The sequence below is a fragment of the Notamacropus eugenii genome, chromosome 3 (genome assembly GCF_028372415.1).
Source record: "Notamacropus eugenii isolate mMacEug1 chromosome 3, mMacEug1.pri_v2, whole genome shotgun sequence".
In the NCBI taxonomy this organism is placed as follows: domain Eukaryota; kingdom Metazoa; phylum Chordata; class Mammalia; order Diprotodontia; family Macropodidae; genus Notamacropus; species Notamacropus eugenii.
Window position 1 is genome coordinate 55,787,600 of NC_092874.1, and position 22,378 is coordinate 55,809,977.

A 22,378-nucleotide genomic window follows, 5' to 3' on the forward strand; every position below is an offset into this window, starting at 1 on the left:
TCTCACCTTGTCAAATACAAAACCCAAAGAAGATGAGAGATATACTTGTCAGTTTCCCCGGAATTTTTCATTTTGCATTTTATAGACAACTCAGTGCTCAGTCCTCACGTTTGTATACGCAAACCTCAGAGACAGCAGACAGTAAAACAGCACGTAGATCCCCTCTCTGCCCTTACCCTCGCCCCGCACTTGAAAGCATCAAACATTTGAAGAAGCCTATGTAGCAGGGGAATCAAAAAACCACCTCTGACTATGGCTTCTGGAGCATGTTTTTCAAGCTGACCCACTTCCACATTAGTCATTTTGGTTCGTAAAAATCTCACTTCTAGGTGCAACAGTAATTGTTTCCTGCCCCTACATTCTCTGAAGGCAACAGGCTTCCAGAGAAAAAGACTGCCACCCCCACCCCCCATCTTCATGTCAAATTGCTCTATCAGCCAGTCTCAGAAAAACAGACCTATTCAGAGATCCGGTCTGTGCCTAACCTGAAACAATTTGGTCTCTCAAAGGAAAAGAGAAGAGGAAATTACATCTGCAGGGTGACAGGAGGAAAGTTAAAGAGAAAAAGCAGAGCTCTGAGTAAGTATTAAATACTTTACACCCTTTGACTGTTGAGATCAGATATTAGCTTTGTAAGCAGGATATGGTGAAGTCTGTGGGAGGTGCCCACAAGACTGAAGACCATCTTCTAAAGACAGCTGAAATTAGGTGAGGAGGGCCTATCCTAAATACATATGCACAGGCAGGCTTCACTGTGCAAACCTGTACTGTTCAAAAGAGAAGCTCAAGCGTCCTGAGGAAAAGGGCAGAATGGGAAATGAAAGATTGAAGCATTTTCTGGGAAATACCTGGGATCCATGCGCTGCTTTGTTTGGATCCATAGCACTTAATTAGGCGCCTGTCACCCAGAGCTTAATTCAATGCTTGTTGACTGACTGATTGACCCCTGGTTCAAGGACTTAGCCCAAGAAACAGGCAGCATCTTTCCCCTGCTACTTCTGCTTTGGCGTACTTCACCATTGTCAAAGAAGGCACAACTTTCTATAGTTTACCTCCAGCCAAAAGCCAAAAACAATAAGACACCAAGGCTTGGGGGTGAGGGGCATGAGAACAGCGGAAAGCAGAGAGGAATACGTGAACGAACCATTACAAATAAGGTATTTTGCAGCAGAACCGAAGATGGGAGCTGACCACAAAGGAAATGGAATTGATTCATTCTCATATTCATTCTCTCTCCTCTCCCTCTCTCCCATCCTCCTTTTTCTCCTCTCTCCTTTCTATCTCTTTTTCGCCTTCGGTTCCCACGGACAGAATCACATGCTGGGAACTGCAGCAACCAACCTTCCCCCCACCCCCACCTTCCCCGGGGAGAGATAAAGACGCCCAGCCAGATACCCCCCTCCCCAGGGGGCAGGATAGGAATCCGGACCCGAGCCCCACCGGCCCCGGGGCAGTCAGAGGCAGCTAGTATTGGGAGCCCAGGCAGGAAGAAAGGCTCGGCCGTCCGCTGGGTGACGGCACCCCACCCCATGCATGCACACACACACATGCACACACTCACACATGCACACTCACACACATGCACATACTCACACATGCATCTCTACACGCGCCTCCAGGAGCCCAGGATCGGCTTGCCCGGGGCTGAAAGCCTGGCAGCTCGGGGAGGGCCAGCTGGGCACCATAGTCCGGGGGCCAGCCGGGCGCACCAGGCAGACAAACGCACATTAGACAGCTCGCGCCCCCTCCCCCCTCGCCGCTGGCACGTTCGCAGCGCGCTGCCCGCGGCCCCGGGCGCAGCCACTGCCGCCTCTCGGGGCTCTGCCCGGCCCGGGGGCCCGAGGCGAGACCCCGCCGCTGCAGCAGGGACTGCGGAGGAGGTGGGGGTGGGGCCCGGGCCGGGAGGCACCGGCACACCCAGAGGCACACGCACACACACGCGCACACACCCCCCGCCGGCCGGCCGCCCGAGCCTCGGCCAAGCCGGGCACGGGCACGGGCACGGGCGCTGGCAGGTCTGGCGGCCGCCCCGGCCCCGCGCCCCGCCCGGCTCCCCTACCCGCGGGCGTGCTCCGTCTCCTCCTCATTGTCTCCGTCGATCCCGCAGGTGTCCTGGTCGTCGAGCTCCAGGCTCTGCTGGCTGGCGGCCGACTCGCTGTCCTCCGCCATCGCGACGAGCGGGCGAGCGGGCGGGCGAGGGCGAGAGCAGCGCAGTGACAGGGCGGCGGCGGCGGCGGCGGAGGGAGCACCGCCCGTGGGAGTGTGAGCGCAGCCCGGGCGCGGGCGCCCGGAGCCGCCAGGAGCTCCCTCTAGCTGCCGTCCTCCTCCTCCTCCTCCTCCCCCCCCCCCGAATTTGGGGAGAGCTCGGGAGAAAGCGCGCGCACACGCGCCCCGCGCCCCCGGGCCGATGGCGGCGTCTGCGGGGGCCTCCCGCACGGCCCGGGCTGCCCAGGGAGGCGAGGGGTGGGCTGAGCCGAGGCGCCGGCCTCCGCACCCTGCGGCCTAACGGGAGAAGCCGAGGCTGCTGCCCACTCAGGCAGCCGGCATTTATTAGGCGCCGTCTGTACCAGGCCCTTAGAGGGGCACGTAGGAAGAAGCGAGCGAGGCCCTGTTCACAGAGGGCCCCAAGGACACGGCCAGCGCAGCATAAGTGTGCGCGTTTGGTAAAACCCCTCCAAGCGCAGGGCGCGGAGACCGGGGCAGCCTGCACAGGGCGAAGAAATACGTACAAAGAGAAGCACAGCGGCTAGACCCCAGGTGTGGGGGAGAGCGGCCGGGAGCGCGGCCATCCCTGCTCCAGGGCTAGTACCTTCCCTCTGACGTGATTTTCCTTTTACATATATGTATGCAAGTGTACCAGTAGATCTTGTATATACGCGGTTGTCTTTATTTGCTTCTTTCTCCCATTACACGCGAGCGCTTTGAGGGCAGGGACCAAGGTTTTGCTTTTATTAGTATTCTGGATACTAATGAGTAATTAATCTAGATAATAGATTAGTATTCTAGATACTAGATGTTTATGGAAGTGAACGGCATATAGTAAGTGCTTAATAAATGCTTGTTGACTAGGAGTGGGGAACCTTCCGCCTCGAAGCCACATGTGGCTCTCCAGGTCCTCAAGTGCGGCCCTTTGACTGAATCCAGGATTCACACAACAAATCCTTGTCACCATGCTGATCTCTAAACTCTCAGTATTCTGTCATTTTAAGGACCCTGGGAGATCAGCAGCAGGGTTCTCTTTCTCCTCCTAGTGGTGCTGGGAAGTATGATGGATTGTGGGATCTTGTTAGGGCTGGACAACTTCCATAAGAGAAAAAGAAAAGTCCTGTTAATAAGAGGTGGATGGTGCAGTATGAAACAAACAAAACAAACTCTGGGGGACTGGGGTTCCAATCCCATATTTGCCACTTAGGTTCTGTCCTCAGAGCTGTAGGGCCTTGGGGAAAGCATTTTCCACTTTTGGGCCTCCTCTCAGAGGAGATTGGACTAGATGATCTTGAAGGTTTCTCCTTGCCTTAAATCATTTGCCAAAAAACTAGAATTTTCAGTAGTGGCGATGCTTTTATTACTATCTCCTCACATAGGCCTCCACGAAAACATGAATATGGTCACTATTATATTATTACTACATGAGCCTCCTGTTCTCACTAAGCAGAAATTAGTAACTGTCTTAGAAAGCTGGAGGTGGGAGTCTGGAGTGCAGAATCCCCATTGCCCATTTCCTACTTCATCCTTTATACATCATTTTTCCTTAAGCTTTGCTATGACCAGCAATGTCCATAGGTCGTTCAGGACAGGATAACACTGTGTGATTGTTTGCTCAAAGGCAGGGAGACTTGGGTCACAACTGTCAGGGCTGTATAGAGGAAGAAAATAAGACTGAAGGAAGGAAGGTTTACTGAAATTTTTAATATTGCTCTTTCCTATCTGAGGGATTGGGATCATTTCTACTCAGCAGGTGCTTTTAAAAAGAGCCAGTAAGAGATCCTTAAACTAGGACTGAGATAGAGGTAGCTAAAGAAGAAAATTAGAGAGGAATTTCCAAACCTTGAGCAAGGTCAGCCACTTATGATCACTGAATGTGGAACTAACCAAAGGCTTGTAAAAGAAGTGTAAAATGGTGACAAAACATGGAAGAAAATGCAGTATTCTGTCTAATGCAATTGTAACTGATGCAGAAAATGATTCTGTGGTCCTCATATTCCAGTCTGAAGACAGAGGCCATTATTGTTCAGGAAAACTCATCTGGGGTTTATCTCTCTGATGTAAATGCCTGCATCATTCTGATTCAGTAGAGTAATAAACCAGCAGCATCAGATCTACTTGTGAGGCTATCAGGATTCGAGAGCTGATGATTTCCTTCTCTCCCTCCCTTTCTCTCTTTCCCTCCTTCTTTCTCTCTCTCTCTCTCTCTCTCTCTCTCTGTCTCTCTCTCTTTCTCTCTCTCTCTCTCTCTCTCCCACTTTCTCTTACTTTCTTTCTTTCCCATACTTCTGATCTCATTGGTGGAGGGAACTCTCACTGAGGAAACACCAGTTACCATACAGGACAGATAGGGTCTTATAACTACTTAGAGTCTTCCAGTTACTTGCACTTACCGAGAAGTTAAGTGAATTGCCAGTATGTAGCCAAGACCAACCTTGAACTCCAATCTTTCTCTATCAGATACCAGCACTGGAGTGAATCTGAAGAAACAAACACAGCCACCCAGCCCATGGAAAAACATGTTTTGTTTTTATATTACCTAAATTTCACCTTGATTCCCACCCTTCCTCCCTCTATATTTTGCAGTTCTTAAAAAAAAAAAAAAAAGGTAAAAATGCACTGAGCAAAGTGAATCCAGTAGATATGATTTGTCTCCATTACCGGAAAGTTTTGGCTAAATGTTCCTCAAAAAGACACTGAGAAATTAAATAACCTAAGGGGACAAATATTTGAAAAGTTAAAAACCAGTTAAGGGTTAGAAAACAATGAACCACAGTGAACATATGCTCCCCAGAATGAAAAGAAAATCAACCCAGCAGTACTATGGTTCTGAGGTTGGTATTATGTAATATATTTATCATATTAATCATTGGAAAGCTCAAAAAGTTTGCTGATGGCTCCAGTGTATTATATCACTTATATCTAGTGGAAGCAGACATTATTTACCCTACCACTATATTTACCTGATTTCTTAAAAGGTTGTTGTTCTTCTTCTTCCTCCTCTCCTTCCCTTCCTCCTTCCCTTTTCCCTCCCCTTCTTCCTTTTTTCTCCTTCTTCCTTCTCTGGTTTTTCCATGCTAGGCTTGTGATACTACAACAAAGTGGGATTTCCTTGGGTTTCAGATTCAGTGTTTTTATGGGGGAGTAAGTATAGACAGAAGGAAAAACACTTGTATCTTCCCTGCTGACTGACTCATAGCCCATTAGCAGTGGAGACTGGTATGGTCTTATTGAACTTACTTCACACAGTCATGCTTGAAGCCAGAAGGAATCAGGAAGCTGTGCTTATAATTCTTCTGAGAGATCCTGCCCCAACTCAAAATATTAGCAATAACATCAGAAGTCCTTGATGAAGACAAACTAGTCACTTCTCCACCCCGAGATCTGTGAGCATGTAACACATATGTAAAAAAAATGCCTCCAAAGAAATGTCATGTGCTGTCCCTCACAGATAACCTAATAAGGAAAACTGGAGGCGATTCCAAAGAACACAAATGAATTTGAAGTGTCCAACTTTGTCTTATTGTTTTCTTTTAAGTCAACATGATTCTATGGTGTATTATTAGCAGCATGCTCTGAAATGATTGTAAAGTCATCCTTCCACTCGGCTTGAAGTTGATGCTCATTAGGTTCTTCTGTCTTGTTTTGATCTCTGAATATTAAGAATAGAGAGAAACGGGAGGGAGTCTAGAAAGACACAATGAAATGAGGTTGAAATTATAACTCAGAAGGAAAAGTTGAAGGAGTTCGTTCAATTTTGCCTGGACAACAGAACACTAAAGGGAGACAAATATTTTCAAGCTCAAGATGGTGGACGTTGACCCATGGTTCTCCAGTTCTATAATGGACAGGAAAAATGAGCTTATGTTGTAGGGAATTCATTAAGTAGTTCATGTAGTTCACTTAGGGAAGAGAAAGAACTGTTATCTCTTAAATATATTAAACATTAGAACAAGATGCTTACCAAGGCAAGTTATAAAACCTTTATTGTTAGAGATCTTTTAAAACTGGACTGACAGAGGCAGCTAGGTGGCACAGGGGATAGAGCACCACCCTAGAGTCAGAAGGACCTGAGTTGTACTATAACCTCAGACTTTTACTAGCAGTATGACCCTGGGCAAGTCACTTAACCCTGATTGCCTCCACAAAAAAAACAAAACAACAATAACAAAATAAAACTGGATTGACCACCATTATTACAATGCAAACTACCTGAAATAGGGAGCTGTAATAAATTACCTCCAGAAATCCTTTCCAGCTACAAAATTCTAGGATTTCTGTTGACACAAATATGAACATCCATATAAGGTTTGTGCCTTTCTAAGTACTTTCATATGTTGTTGTTGTGTTCATCCTTCATTTTCGAAGAAGACCATGGCATCAGAGAAATGATGACATGATTTGCACTTGACTTTGTTTTGAGTGAGGGAAGGCTATGCAAGGTCACCAGCCTTACTTTCTCCTCCTGAGCCATCATCACTTTCATATATAGTGTCTCTTTGAATCCCCACCACCACTGGAGACAAAAGCATTTTAGTTTGATAAAAGAGGAGCAGATGTGGTTTGCCTAAGGTTATACAAGCAATGATAACCTGGTATTAGCACCTGAAAATAATAATATTTATACACTACTTTAATGTTTGCAAAGCACTGTGTGTGTGTGTGTGTGTGTGTGTGTGTGTGTGTGTGTGTGTGATCTAATTTGAACCTCATAACAAGTTTGGGAGGTAGGTACTACTTTTCATCCTCACATTACAAATAAAGAAACAAAGATTCAGGGAGTTTAAGTGACTTGCCCAGGGTCACAAAGCAAATTATCATTAGAGCAGAGATTATTAGCAACAACCACCAGCTTTGATAATGCTTTAAGATTTGCAGAGCACTTTACATGGGTTATTTCACCTTATCCTCACAACAACCCTGTGAGGCTGGTGCTATTTATTATTAATCCCCATTTTACAAATGAGGAAACTGAGGCTGAGAAAGGTTAAGTAATTTGCCCATGTTCACACAGCTAGGCAGTGTCTGAGGCTGAATCCGAACTCAGGTCTTCCTGACTTTTCAACCTGGAATCTGAATATTTAAAAATATAAACTATGTTTCAGTATAATGTTTGTTGTACAATGATGTTTATTTTATTTTTCTGTGAAAAGGGGGTATCTGTAGGTTCTCTCAGAATGCCAAAGGGGTCCATAACACAAAAAAGCTTTCATTAGAGGTAGGTTTGAGCCCAAGACTCATATGAACACTTCATCCATTACACCTTCTTGTCTCCTGGTCTAGGCTTCTTTCTAGTACAAGTCTGACTGAAATGGGAAGACATTTTCTTAGTCTGCACTAAATAACAGTGTAACTGAAGACTTTTTAATCATATTCCTTTAGAGCAACTAATATTCCCTGGCTTGACTGATTTCTTGGTGATTAAGATAACAATAATACTCCACAATCAGTCAGTCAATTAGCATTTATTAAACTCTTACTAAGTGCCAGATAGTATCTTCCCAACTCTGGGACCAGTACTCCAGACACCACATTGTGTCTCTTACTAAAGTGAGAAGAATCTCACTTGAATGAATACTATGAAATACTGTTGATTGGTATTTTAAAGAAGAGAAGCCCTAAGTCCCATTTCAGGTTTTAGAGCTTTCTGACTAGTTCCTGGTTCCCGCTCTTGCTTGGGATTTAGAAAACAGTTGAAGTAAAAATTTAATGATAATTGATAACAGCTGGCATCTTTCTGAGCCAAGAGATACACTCACAGTTCTATTCTGTTGGTATGTTTAGAAATGGTTTTAAATATATCTTCTTAGTGAAAATCATGACTTCAAAAGTCAGAGGCAGTTATGGGGAAAGAGGGGATGGTTTTTGGTTTTTCCAAACAGCACAACTCAAACATCAGCTAAAATAAGACTGATATCCATCAGCAAGATCATCTTAATTAAGATTAATTAATTAATTAAGACACCCCCCCCCCCCCAAAACCATCTGAACAATGAGTTTGAATGGTGCAGTTAAATAGACTAACCAATCAACCCTAGGGAAGTTGTTGTTTTAATCCATAATTTTTCCATTTGTAAGAGAAAAACAGAAGGACTTCTGAGTTTGTGACCTACAATAAAATCCATTCCTCCCCTCTTCCCTTTCAATTATTCATTTGATAAACACATGAGACCAGATTCCACTCCTAAATAACTAGGAAACATCACTAATCGAAGAGAAGCCTGACCTAGTTATAGACTTGGTCCATCAAACAGGGCACAAGGTCCTTGCCATATTCCTGATTTTGCAGGTGTGCTCCACTGGAGTAAATAACTAGGATGAAGGCTGCTCATTAGTTTGCATTTCTATGGTGCTGTGTATATCAGGAAGAAGTAGAACGTTTTCTCTTGCAGGAAGAGGGGGTCCACTCATGTGACTAAGTGCCTGGAATGGAATGTCTGTCTGTCAGTGAAATAATAGATGAAGGGAAAACATGAGAATGAAGCATAAACCAAGGAAAGGGGCAGGAGGTGAAAGGGCAAGAAAACTCAATTGGAGCAGACAAAGGAAATAAGGCCAATAGGGAAAAAAAGTCACCTAGCTAGCAAGCGCACCACTTGTGATCCTATACAACCAAACTGAATATAAATGAATTACTTATAAAAACCAGAACACTTTGATATTTATACAATATCTCAATGTCAAAATAAGAACATCAGCCACAAATAAGGTGCTATTTTTTGAGCCAAAGAAGACTATGGAGTGACCTAATTTTAGTCCTTTCATATCTTTTGGCTGGGACTTGTTATTTTTCAGTTGTTCAATTGTGTCTGACTCTTCTCAACCCCTTGGCTACAGCACACCAGGCCCTTCTATTCTCCACTGTCTCCCAAAGTCTGTCCAAGCTCAACTTTGTTGCTTCCATGACACTATCTGTATTGTCCTCTGCTGTGCCCTTTTCCATTTGCCTTCAATCTTTCCCAACATCAAGGTCTTTTCCAATAAGTCCTGTTTTCTCATTATGTGGTCAAATTATTTAAGCTTTAGTTTCAGTATATGACCTTTCAGTGAGCAGCCTGAATTAATTTAAAACAGATTAATCATTTAATATAAATAAAAATAAATATAATAAAATAATTTAAAACAATTAATTAAAAACAGAATTAATCTCTCTAAGTACTGACTGATTTGATCTCCTTGCCATACCAGGGACTTTTAAAAGTCAAGGAGAAATTAATGAGCACAAGCCTACATGTTGTCATCACTCTTCAAAGAAGAATGCGATACGGTAAGTGATAGTGACCACTCTCTAGGCATGTCCATTAGAACCCAAAGAGACTCCTTCAGGACCCAAATTCCTCAACGGATGTGTGGATGACCCCTTGGTTTGGAATCACAGTTTTTGTTTGCTTAGCCAGCAAGCACTTGGACTCAGCCCCATGTTCTTGAGACCTTTTGTTTGTTTTAAGGTCCCCTCAATTCTAATTTCTGCATGCTACATTATTCTACATTAGCAGCCATCCCTTCTGTTTCTCACTGTCACCCAATTTCCCCACTTCCTCTGCTCTGCTAGCCAGCTGTCCATTCTCCACACCCATCTAAGAAAGTGGACTCTGAAGCAGCCAACATTGGATTAGGGATAAGACTGCTGAGCCATTTAAATCATGTGTGTTATTCAGGAGAATAATCAATGTGATTTCCCCATCAGGGCCAGGTCTGCAATCCCAGGAAAGGTTTGAAATCACCTCCCCCCCTCTGAAAATCCTCAGCTTGAGGTCACCTTGGCAACACACCACCTGCCAAGCTCCCACAAGAAACGCAGAACTCTAGCTCATTTTTCTATTTCTTGGTCAATCAGTGCGTCACTGGAGCGTGCCCTCCTCAAATAGAGTAAATAATAACTTTATAGATGAACAGTGTGCCTTTCAACAGCCTGCTGTATTGTCAGAGGCCTTGTTACCAGTGATGGGGCTATAGGAAAGTCAGGGAGATGTGATCCACATTTGTTAAGGGTTGTGCCTCTCTGGCCCTTTCTTGAGAGAAAGAGTGTTTGGAGAAAAAAGGAAGGGAAGCAACATGAGGAAGAAGGAAAGAGTGGGTATTGAGGTGGAGGGAAGGACAGGGAGACCAAAAAAGGAATAGAGGAAGGAGGAAGGAAAAGGAAAGAGATAAGAAGAGAAAGAATGAAGAGAAAGAGAGTTTCTTGCCATTTTATCCCATGGAAAGGATTTCTCTGCTCCCTACTCAGGGAAAGACTGAACATAACTGTCACCTGGGTTATGCTCCCACACTGAGTGGAGAAAGTTGTACAGAGGGAGGCTCCGCCCTCAGCCAGGACTTTGAGATATAGCTCTATCTCCCTAACAGGTAAATAACAGTATAAGAATATAAGAATCAGGATCTAATAATTTGTTGTTGTTGAGTCATTTCAGTCACATCTGACTCTTCATGACCCATTTTGGGTTTTCTTGGCAAAGATACTGGAGTAGTTTACCATTTCCTTCTTCAGATCATTTTACAGAGAAGGAAACTGAGGCAAAGAGCGTTTACTGACTGAGGCCCAATTTGGACTCAGGAAAATGAGTCTTTCTGACTCCAGGGACTGGGTTCTATTCTCTTGGCCACCTAGTAGCTAATATTTATATAGCATTTTAAAATTTGTAAAGGGCTTTACAGATAGTATGACATTTTTGTCCTCACAATAATCATTAGAGGTAGATGTTAATATTATCCCCACTTTACAGATGAGGGAAACTGATTCAGGTCATACAATCAGTGTCTGAGGCAGAATTCTTCTTGAATCTTCACCTACTTATTCTTAACTGTGTATTCTACTCCCTTTCACCAAACTCCTTCTTCACACAAGACACCCTATCTCCTATCTCTCCTACCTCTCCTCCAAATCTTAGCTTCCTTGGCTTCCTCTAAGACTCAGCTGATATCCCACCTTTTGCAAGAGTCCTTTCTCAGTCCCACTCTACCTACTTTCCCTTTCTTATTGATTTTCTTTTATTTATACTATATACAGTATATATATATATATATATATATACACACATATATATATACATATACATATATATATATATATATATATATATAGTACGTACATAGTTATTTTCATGTTGTCTCCTCTATTAGAATGTGACCTGCTTCAGATCGGACATGATATTTTTGCCTTTCTTTGTATCTGCAGGGTTTAGCACAGGGCTTACAAATGCTGGTTGACCACTATCTGATGTTCTATATATCACTGCAACCTTTCTCTCAGTCACTGCAGCCTTGAATTCTTAGAGGAACCTCTCCCCCACTATTCCATTACATCCTATCTGTTACGGTACAGTTACAGCACATGCAAAAACAGCACATACACTATTAAAGGTCAAGGACTGTGTGTTTTGTTTAAACTCTCTGTCCTTGCCCTCTAGCACAGGGCTATGCATCTAGTTAAGGACTTAATAAATGTTTGTTAAATTGAATTCCTGTCTTCACAATTTCCCAACCTCCTTCATACATAGGGTTCTTGACCTCCACAGATAAATCAGTACTTTTAAAAACTTGATGTAAGAAGGATTCTCCTTTTAAATTAAAACAAATGCTTATTGAGTATCTACTACAGTTCTAGGCATTTGAGGAAATATAAAATATAACACAGATAACTTCATCTTCCTTGCCTGAGAATTCTTTAAAATGTGACTCTGGTCATGGGAGTTCCCCATCTCTCTCCTCATAGTGTACATGTATCCATTGGTAAAGTGTTTCCAAAAGGCACGAAGGTTCACAGCCCTGCAAGTTCCTGTATCATCATCAGGGCTGATTTGGACAGCTCTCCTAACCAACCCCTTCCACTGGTGTTACATTAGCAGGATTCATCAATAGCTTTGGCCTGTATGTAACTTGTGGCATAACATAAGAGTCAAGGCTTCTATGGAACAAGGATGGTCCTCCCAAAGATAACTCTTTGGCTTTTTTTGCACACATCCAGAGTTGCTTCTGGGAAATCTAAGAAGAGAGCTTAAAAGTAAAGTCTGGGTCTTTAAAGATGTGGATAAAAGGGTCACTAGCTCCCACACAAGCACTTAAAGTAACAATGAACATTAGGTTCAGAACAAGTTTTATTTCACCCTGGAGAAAATGGAAAAGAAACAAGTTACACAGTAATCCCTAAATAACTAAGAACAATTTTCCTTCTTTTCCAGGGATTACTACTCTTCCCCCTCTCTACCCTAACTGGTCCCCAATGTCCCATTCAATCCTCCAGACTTATAGAGCTACTCTTGTGTCTTGGATCCTCTTGGAAGGGAAGAAATTTGGGGTTGAGGGGTAGCCCCTTTGACATCCTGGAGAGTTTCACTTTCACCTCTGGGACACATATAGGTCTCTAGTTTCAAAGTATCAGCCTAAGGGCTTGAATTTCCTTGAGAGGAAACATGGGTTGCTAGAGAGCTAATCTCCTGCATGATCAAAATAATTCATAAAATGAAAGAAAGGGCAAAGTACAGGTCTTTTTCTTCCCTTGATGCTCTTTGAGATTATGGTGAAGGGAAGTACACATCCATGCTGGTGATGCCCAGGAATTCTCCTTTTCAGAAGGTTGGACTCTGGCATTGGTCACTAAACATTTTTTGGGAAATCTACCCAACTCTATCCAGGATACTGGGCTTTAGGAACTCAACACTTCTCTTGGAAAGCTAACTTCCAAGGATCCCCAACACTCTATCACATGATTTTCTCATCCACAAATGCCATCTCTTCACCCATCTCTCCTAGTCTGGGGCCAGGAATTGGGAGTACAGGAACTTTCCTCTCTGCTCATCAGAGGCAGTGAGGTGGTGCAGTGGCATGAGTCCTTTGCTTGGAGTCAGGAAGACCTTAGAGTAAATCCTGCTTCAGAGTCTTCCTAACTGTATGACCCTAAGGTAGTCACTAGTCTTTCAGCTTCCATTTCTTCATTTGTAAAAGGGAAGGGTTGGACTTGTTGGTCCTTAACATCCCTCCCAATCCTAACTCTAGGGTTCTATGATCTTAGTGTCACTTCCATGTCCTCTTAGCTTAACTTACCTTTGTATCTTACTGCAATAGAAAAAAGAAAAAAGTCCTGACTGCAACTGACTTTATAAATCAACACAAAAGATTAGCTCTGACCACTACAGTAAGAACCAACTAATGTATCCCCAACTGGTCTATAATGGCCCAAGTCCCTTCCTCTGCAATGGATCTAAGTCCAATGGATCCTCTGCAATAATTCAAGTCCCAAAGGAAGGCTTACCACCATGTAAACTCATGAAGTTAATGAAAGAACTTCCCAGATTAAACCTTTGTATCTGCATCGTCAGAAAAGCCCTCCTGGAATGTTGGGTTTTTCCCCTACCTTCCTGTAGATACACCTAGGTTTGCCCTCCAGATGGCTGCTGTTTGATCTTAATCTGTGATCAACTCATATTGTTTACTCAATCATAGTTCCTTGAGGGCCCATCTTATTTTTCTATTTGTTTTTGTGTCCAGTGCCTAGTGCCTAGGATAATGCCTTACACATAGTAGGCACTTATTGAATTCCTGTTGAATTAGATTGGAAAGTGGCCTATGCCCTTTTAAATGACTTTTCACGTGCATGCTTCCACAATCAAATCAGCAGGAGTAAGCAGGAAGACAGAAGCTCTTGACTTATTCCCTAAGGCTCTTAAATTACGTTTATTGCCTGCTGAAGTAAGAGTTTGTTCCCCAGAGGACCAGAAGAGTCTAATATCCAATTCTAGACCTCTTGTTGTATCCTTGAGTATGTATGCATAAAATAGATTGAATGTCTTGATTAATGCCAAAGGTCTAAGTGGGTTAAGTAATACAGCAGACATCAATCTAACATGGTCATTTGAATGCAAGGTTTATTTACAGGTAAGTTTCTAGAGGCCCATGTGTGAGCAGCAAATTAGAACATCATGCCATCTTCAAACTCAGCTCTTTATCTCATCTGATACATTAGTTTTCTGTCTCAATGACCTCATTTCTGTTAGTAGTATCACCATTCTGCTACTCTTACAGACTAAGAGATAATCTTGGAATCATCTCTGCCTCTTCCATAGCCTTCATCACCTATAATTGGGTTCATTAAATTCTATCAGAGCATTTCTCTTGCCTGTTCTCCATTTTCTCTGTCACCATCCTTGTCCAAACATTACAGCTTCTCCTGAGAAGAGCTGTGAGTGACCTGATAGGTCATTGTTATTGGCCATGAGAGAGTCTGTTTGCTGGAGCTGAAGTCCTGGCAGATTTACTACATCGCTTAGAATCCCATTTTTAAAAATTGGACAATGACATCAAGAAGGACTTGTATGCCAACACAGTATTATCTGTAATGGTAGCACCATGTATTCTGGCATTATTGACAGAATTCAGAAGAATTGTAAGGTTTAGAGTTTTAAGAAACCTTAGAGATGGGCATCTTTTGAGCCTATCTTTTTTCTTTGCCAGTCTGGTGAAACCTATATCTTAAATGCATAATAAGAATAATCTTTTACATGCATAAAATACAAAGGAAACAAATTATATTGAAATTGTCCAAATTAACAAGTTATCAAAATATTTAGAAAACAAATTCATGGACCCCAGGTTAAAAACCCTTGATAATCTAACTTTTTTTTTTTTAGCAGATAAGGAAACTGAGGTCCAGAGAAGTTATACAGGTAGTAAGCAGTCCAACTAGGATCTGATTTTGTAGCTTTTCCCCCAAATACGGGAAGACTCTGCACAATCCGGAAAAATGTTAAGGGGATGAGATATTTAGGATGTTATTCCTTTAAAAAAATTGAAAATAGCTTTTCAATTTACAAATGATGAGTGCTGATATTACCTCATGGTTTCAGGAGGACATAGAGAGGTCAGTTTAACCTTTCAGGATTGAGCTTCTCTCCTGCTGCTGTTCTCCTCCCATTCTGCTAGGAGGAAAGGTGTAGCTTCATAAGTCTGCTTAGTAAGATAAGAAATAAGAATGCCTACTTGGGGTTCCTTCCACACTAAATGCCATCACCTGTATCCATGCCTTGGCACTGGCTGCCCCACATGCATGGAATGCATCTCACTTCTTAAAAATCCTTGGTGTCCTTCAGCACTCAGGACCTTTCCTGGCTCTCTCCGCTCTTCCCTTCCCCCAGCTGTTAAAGCCTTTTCTTCTAAGGTAATCATCCGTTTACACTGATGGTATTATCTTTTTTTCTACCAATTGTTTTCTGTGTCTCCCCCCATGGAAAGGGAGCTTCTTGATGCTAAGAACTGTTTTCGCCTTTCTTTGTATTTCTCAGTGCTCAGTGCCTAGCACAGAGAAAGTGATTAATAAATGCTTCTTATGTGATGTAGAGCAAGCCCTTTGACCTTTCTGAACTCATTTCCTTACCTTCTGTTGTCTCCTGGAAATACACTGAGTAACCTTTGTGGGTGGTCTTGACCTTGTGGTCCCTTGGAGGAATCCATGTGTTGGGGCAGATATTTCTAGATTCTATAACTGGACCAAACCTTCTTGAAAATAATTAGGAAAAATGTGTTTTCCACAAAACTATGTAAGGTTTGCTTATTTGACTAGTTAACTAGCATTTATTAAAAGCTTACTTACTGTGTGCTAGGCTCTGTGCTAAGTGCTGGAAATACACATACAGGGAGAAAGAAAGTCTGTACCCTCAAGAAGCTTCCCTTCTAATGGGGGAAGACAGAGAGGAACTGAAGTGGGAGACAGGAAGCCCAACTGAGCACTACTCTTTGCGAGTATTACTGCCCTGATATTTCTCCCACCTTTCAAAAACTACAAATCTCTTTTCTCTGCCTTGTTGCCAAGTTACTAGTTAGTGGCTGTGGACCTTACCAGCAAGCAAAAGCAGCCAGGAACTAAGAATTAACTGTACTGCACATCAGCCTAAATGGACTCATAGCTACCACTATTTTCTTAGCACAAAACAAAATTCTGCAATTTAACAACATGCTAAATTACTTGCAAGAATTGGAATGTAATTTTTAAACTCCTTGAGGGTGGGCTTTGTTTCTGCATCATCATGATTAAGATATCTTAAATTCAATAAGTCCAAAACAAAATTCATTATTCCCTCCCTCCCCTTGTCTCCCTCAGCTAAAAGCCTCTTTTCCTCCTACCTTTCCTATTACTTGTAGAGAGTAATACACTCGGCTGGGTCCCTCAGGTTCACAATCTAGATTCCTGGATTCCTCACTATCTCTCACTCTTTCATATCTAACTTATTGCCAAGGCCTATTGATTTCACCTTTACAACATCTCTCCAATATTCTTTCCTCTGACGCTTTCACCCCTCTGGGGCTGGCCCTCATCACTTCATACGTGGACTACTGTAGTAGTTGCTGGTGGGTCTGCCTGCCTTAAGTCTCTCCCCACTACAATCCATCCTCCATTCAGCCACGAAAGTCACTTTCCTCCAGTGCACTATCCCCTACTCAAGAAATTCTAATGTCTTCCTATTGCCTCCAGAATCAGTGACAAAATCTTCTGTTGTGTGTCCGAGCCCCCTCCAACTTTTCCAGTCTTCTTTCACATTATTCCCCACTACCTGCACTTCAGTCCAGTGACACTGGCCTTTTGGCTTTTTCACAAACAAGATATTCCATCTCTTGACTTTGAGCATTTTCTCTGGCTGTCTACCATGCCTAGAACGCTCTCTTTCCTCATTCCTACTTACTGGTTTTCCTGACTGCCTTTAAGTTCCCACTAAAATCTCATCTTTCACAGGAAGTCTTTCCCAATCTAGCTTAATTCTAGTGCCTTCCTTTTCTTGATTATTTTCTGTTTATCCTGTATATAGTTTGTTTGCACATTCAGTCTATCTTTAACATTTGCATGTTTAATTTTCATGACTTTAAGTGTTTGCATGATTTTTTAGTAACCTCATTTTAACTTTTGGGTTGGCAATGGTGCACGTTCACAGTTATCCTCAGAAGAGAAATAAAAGAGAGGCCCCATGTGGGTGAATTTGGGGAGCAGCACTTCACTGATCTTGTTGGCCCTACTGTTGTAAAAAGCTTCCAGTGCATTTGGTGCATCTTTTCGTTGTTTGTCTTTAAAAGCAAATTTTATGTTGCAATTATGTCCCTAAAGCAGTGCAAGTCCTTTGGGCTCTCAGCCCAAGAGTGGAAAGTCAGTGGTACAGCTTAGTGAGGAAATCAAGGTAAACTTTGTAAAGTTTAAAGGTAAACAGATAAACTGTGCCAAATTAAATGTCTGCAGCTGCCGTTACTGAGTTTAGTGTTAACCAATTGAAGATTCGTTATATCTACAATAAAAAGAGAAAAATGTTCAGTTGGTAAATCCACTGCAGAAAGGACTACAGTCATCTCTCAAGTGCAGATGAGGGAAAAAAGCCCTCACACCACTGTCTGACATAGTGGAAGGAAGAGTCATGTTAAAAAGTATTTTAGTTTTAAATTTTTTATTTGCTTTGCAGTATTTATGATGCTATTTCATGTGTTATGAAAAGTGAATATTGTCTGAAATAAATGTTGGTTTGTTTTTTACTGAGATGTTAGCACAAAAGGTCATAGACTTCTAATGAAACGCTAGTGAGAAAAAATAATTTGCATGTTAACTAATTTTATTTTGTGGGTCATTTCATGGTTGACTGTGTTAGGAAAAGTCCATATCATCAGAATTAATGTTTTGTTATAAAGAATTGTATGATGTATGACCTATATCAGATCGCTTGCCATCTTGGGGAGGGGGAAGGAAATAGAGGGAGGGAGAAAAAATTTGAACTTAAAATCTTATAAAAGCAAATGCTGAAAATGTTAAAGTAAAATTAAAAAGAATTGCATACAGAAAAGTGTTATTTTCAGCAATTTCTAGTGAAATATTACAGTTTTTGGTGGTTACGGGAATCTAATCTCCTATTTCCTTTGGATTCACCATATCAACATTTGCATTTTTTACTTTTGTGCGGTTTTCTAGGAATATTACCCCTGAAAAGTTAAGGATGGATTGTATTAATTTTCTTGCTGTCTTCTTTCGTATTAGATTATGAGCTCCTTGAGGATAGGAACTATCCTCTTTCTATCCCCAGTGCTTGGCACATGCTAGTCACTTAGTAGATATCTATTGACTGACACACCATTATCTTATTATTTTAGATGAAAGTAACAACAAAGAAGAGGGGCTTGTTTCTGACACGTTGGACCAAATAGCCACCAACCCATAAAGGTTGCCCTCCTAGAATGCTCTGATGGCAGAACTCAAGATTTAGCAGATGCCATCAAGCTGGAAAGGCCTTGAGCTTGAGAACGGACCATGTGTGTTATCTGGGGTTCATCCTAAATTTGGAAAGACTCATCATCATGTTGGTCATGGGATCATGAGTTTTTTGACCATAGCAGCTCTTAAAAACAAAGAACTAAGTTGTACATGGATTGCAATGCATTTCAGTGGAGGGACTGCCCACCCCAACAACATCACAAATCCTTGAAATACTGAAGTATGGCTATGAAAAATCAGAAAGGGAACAACACAGAAAGCACAATGATGTAATTGAACTAGAAAATTCATTCTCTTTTCTCTGTGCTTCTTATTTCCTTTAGGAAAACAGATAAAAGCCAAGAACAGATTTAATTATTATTTTTTTTTGTCAACTTCCTTTATATAGGTGGGCTTTTAAAGAAAATCAGTTCCTTTAAAGAAGCTTAGAAAGCAAGCTAAAAGAACCATGGCTCTGAGGGCAGGAACCATGCTTTTGCCTTTCTTTGTATCCCGAGTGTTTAGCACAGTGCCTGGAACATAGTAAGCAGTTAAATGCTTTTTGCCTGACTAAAAACTCTGCACTGGTCCCTAATCTATTTTATTACCCCTTCCTCTTCTCAATATCATAAGCTGAAGAGAACGAGAGTACCCAAAATACCAGGAATGGTCAGAGTCATAGTTTTAAGTCTCAAAGGGCCTTAGAGGTCAGTGGGTACAACTGCTTCTTTACAGATGAAGAAAGTGTGACCCAGAGACATGAGGTGATTTGCCCATGGTCACTCTGATGCTAAGTAGGAGAGCGGGGATTAGAAACCATATCTCCGATTCCAAATCCCTTGCACTTTTCTGCTTGCTTTACTACTTCCCCCCAAAGCTTGTTTCTTTTAGTCATAGACAAAAGAACATCCATGAAGGAATACCTACCTGTGAAGCCACAGTTATTTGGTAGACAGAGCAGAACTCTACATTAAAAGATACGCAACAAGGTCAGTTATATGTTATTTCTGTCACTGTTTCTAAAGACACAAAAATCCAGGTCTTAACCAACATATGATCTGAAGAAATTCTCTGGTACAGACAGTATTTTTTCCTTCTCTCCAGTATCTTAATTAATAATATTAAAAACACTAGGTTTGGAGTCAAGGGACCTGAGTTTAAATTCCAGTTCTTTTTATTAATTAACAAAATCATCGTCAATAATAATAATATACTTCATCATTGTTTTAGGTTTCCAAGTGATTATCCAAGTATTGTGCCTTTTTAGCCTTACAATAACCAGTAAATGTAGGTAGGGCAGGTATTAATAGTCCCATTTTACACATTTGGAAACTGAGTTCCAGAGTGAGTAAGTGACCTGCTTCATGCTAGAATCTTCTTATGACTACCAATTCAGTTCTCCATCTCTGGGTCTGGACTCGATGACATCTAAGGCAATTCTGAGGTTGAACATTCCTTGGTTCTATGCCTATATATGACTATTTAGTGTGGCATGTGCTTTGAGTTATTTGTGGGGATAACTTCATCTTGATCCATCCACTCTCTCAAAAGGTTTCCCATTTGACTAATAGAATGCATTTTTGAGAAAGCTGGCCGTGGATTAAGAATGCAGTTTGTGGCCATGAAACAGATCAAAGGTTTATTGGACCCAAAGAGAATTCAACCCATGACTGAGATCATTCAATCTGGAAAGGACCTTAGGAATTATCTAAGCTAATCCTCATTTTACAGATGAGAAAATAAAGACCCACAGGGTTTGTCATAGCATCACAGTGTAACAGAGGTTTGGCTCACATCTACATGTCCTAAGAGGGCATCTTAAGCATGGAAGACACAATTAAGCTGCTTTTGGGAGGCTGGGGGACTGGAGGAGCATGTGGGAACATACGGGGTTGATTGACTATGTGTTTGGGGATGACCTTTTCCACCCACTGCTGAAACTTTTAGCATCTTTATAGCAATCAGACTCAGCATCGGGCCATTGTTTGTGGCTGAGGGTGAAGGTGTTTCCTTCACCCATACATTGGAGTAGGGTGGAAAAGCTTTAGGACCTACGTCTTCCCACCTTCCCCTGATCTTGAAACAAAAAAGAGTCCATGACCTTTGTGTTTGTTTTGATTAATCTTAGACGGAGGGAGTAGAATTTCTGATCTGGCCAAGGGAACTTGAGCCACAGCGATCCAAAAATCAAGACTGAGTGTTGCAGCCAATGGAAAACTCCCCTTGTGTCAGAGGCCAACCTGGAATGTTCACACATACTCCCATCCTTTATTCCCCCCAAAAGCAGTTTCCTAGGTCTTCCACATGGAGGGCACCATCTTAGGTTGTCTGGGCATGCACTCCCAACCTCCATTACAATAGAAATATAGCTGGACAGGACTTTAGAGATCATGTGGTCCAAGAATTCTTAGAATATTTTCTCATGGGCCCTTTTGGCAGCAGTCTCATGAAGCCTGTGGACTCTTCAGAATAATGTTTCTAAATGCCTAAAATAAAATATATAGGATTACAAAAGAAACCAATGGTATTGAAATAATTATAAAAATATACATATATATTAAAAGCTTACATACCCCAGCTTAAGAACTCTTTGATCCAGCCCAACTTCATCATCTTACAGATGAAGAAACTGAGGCATGGAAAGTAAAATGATTTATCCAAGGTCATATGGGGCAGACCCAAGATTCAGACCTACGCTTACTCCGAATCCAGTGCTCGTCCTACATTCTCAATGACTTGTCCAGGGTCACTCAATTTACTGGGTTCCTCTTTGTAGTCACCTCACTTAACCCAACATCTTGCATATAATAGATACTTAATTGAATTGGATGCTTGTTGAATTGGATACTCTGTTAAGGTTTGTTCTTTTTCATAAGTTAAAATTCCCTGCAATTCTGTTTCTCTGGGAAGCCTTTTCTTCATAGGTAATGCAAAAAGGTAAATTCCACCCTGTTCAGGTCATATTACTGGCAATTTCATACGTTTGGATTACAAACTAATTGCCTTAGATGCTATGTTTTTATGTCTTGACATAAATTTGTTCCCTTTGTACAACACTGCTGGACTCAATATAAATTCTGGTGTTTGCCACCAGAGTAGAGTCTATATTCTCAGGGCATCTTTGATAGACATTATACCAGACACAATCCATATATAGTAAACCGAACTGTCTTTTCATATTAGCAAGATCAGCATGAAAGAGAGGGAGGGAGAGAGGGAGAGGGAGAGGGAGAGGGAGAGGGAGAGGGAGAGGGAGAGGGAGGGAGGGAGGGAGGGAGAGAAGGGGAGAGAGAGAGGGAGGGAGGGAGGGAGAGAGAGAGAGAGAGAGAGAGAGAGAGCGCCCTGGAAAGGCCCCAGTTCATGAATACAAATTATTGGCTGACCTTGGAGTAAACTCAAAAGCATCTGGGAGCAGCTGAGAATCTCAGGGGACCCCCTGTCACAGGGCCTCCCATCTCAGTAACATTGAGCCTAGAGAAACATCATGCCAGCACTTTAAAAACAAATTCTACACTTTCATTCTGGGTTTTCTGTATCCTTTCAAATAAAATGCATTTCATTTTAAAATTAAATTTTATTGTTCAATTAATAAGAATTTATTTTCTCTTCCTTTTTCCTCCCCTTCTCCCTTTGGAAAATTAAATGAAACAGAAATGAAATCCTTATAACAAATATGCATGGTCAAGCAAATGAAATTCCACATTGTCCATGTCCAAAAATGTATGTCTCATTCTGCATATTTAGTTCATCACCTCTTTGACAGGATGAGGGTAGCAGGCTCCATCACTCCTCCTCTGGAATCAATAACTTGTATTTCTTGCATCCTGCAGATATGACTCAGTAAAATGGCTGCTAAGAGGGAACTGATATTTTTCCATTGCTCACTTTCTTACCTAGACATTTTATTATTTTTTAAACATTTTTATTCAAAGTTTTGAGTTCCAAATTCTACCCCTCCTTCCC

The 22,378-nt window shown here is 41.9% G+C and overlaps 1 protein-coding gene and 1 long non-coding RNA gene across 4 annotated transcripts in view; one reads left to right on the forward strand and one right to left on the reverse strand.

Moving 5' to 3' along the window:
- NMT2 (N-myristoyltransferase 2) overlaps positions 1-2,633 on the reverse strand; it is a 90,373-nt gene extending 87,740 nt beyond the window's left edge. The window contains exon 1 of one of the 3 annotated variants that reach the window (XM_072651607.1): positions 2,060-2,633. In XM_072651607.1, coding sequence (XP_072507708.1) covers positions 2,060-2,169 — 110 coding nt within the window. In that variant the 5' untranslated portion in view covers positions 2,170-2,633. Of the gene's footprint in view, positions 1-848; positions 1,226-1,593; positions 1,837-2,059 lie in introns of those variants that run through there. The other 2 variants (XM_072651608.1, XM_072651609.1) reach the window with 2 other exon arrangements.
- LOC140532758 (uncharacterized) lies at positions 377-21,604 on the forward strand. The gene is made up of 3 exons (XR_011976653.1): positions 377-579; positions 9,394-9,472; positions 18,316-21,604. It is a non-coding gene; the product is annotated as an uncharacterized lncRNA (long non-coding RNA).
- The last annotated feature ends 774 nt before the right edge of the window (positions 21,605-22,378 follow it).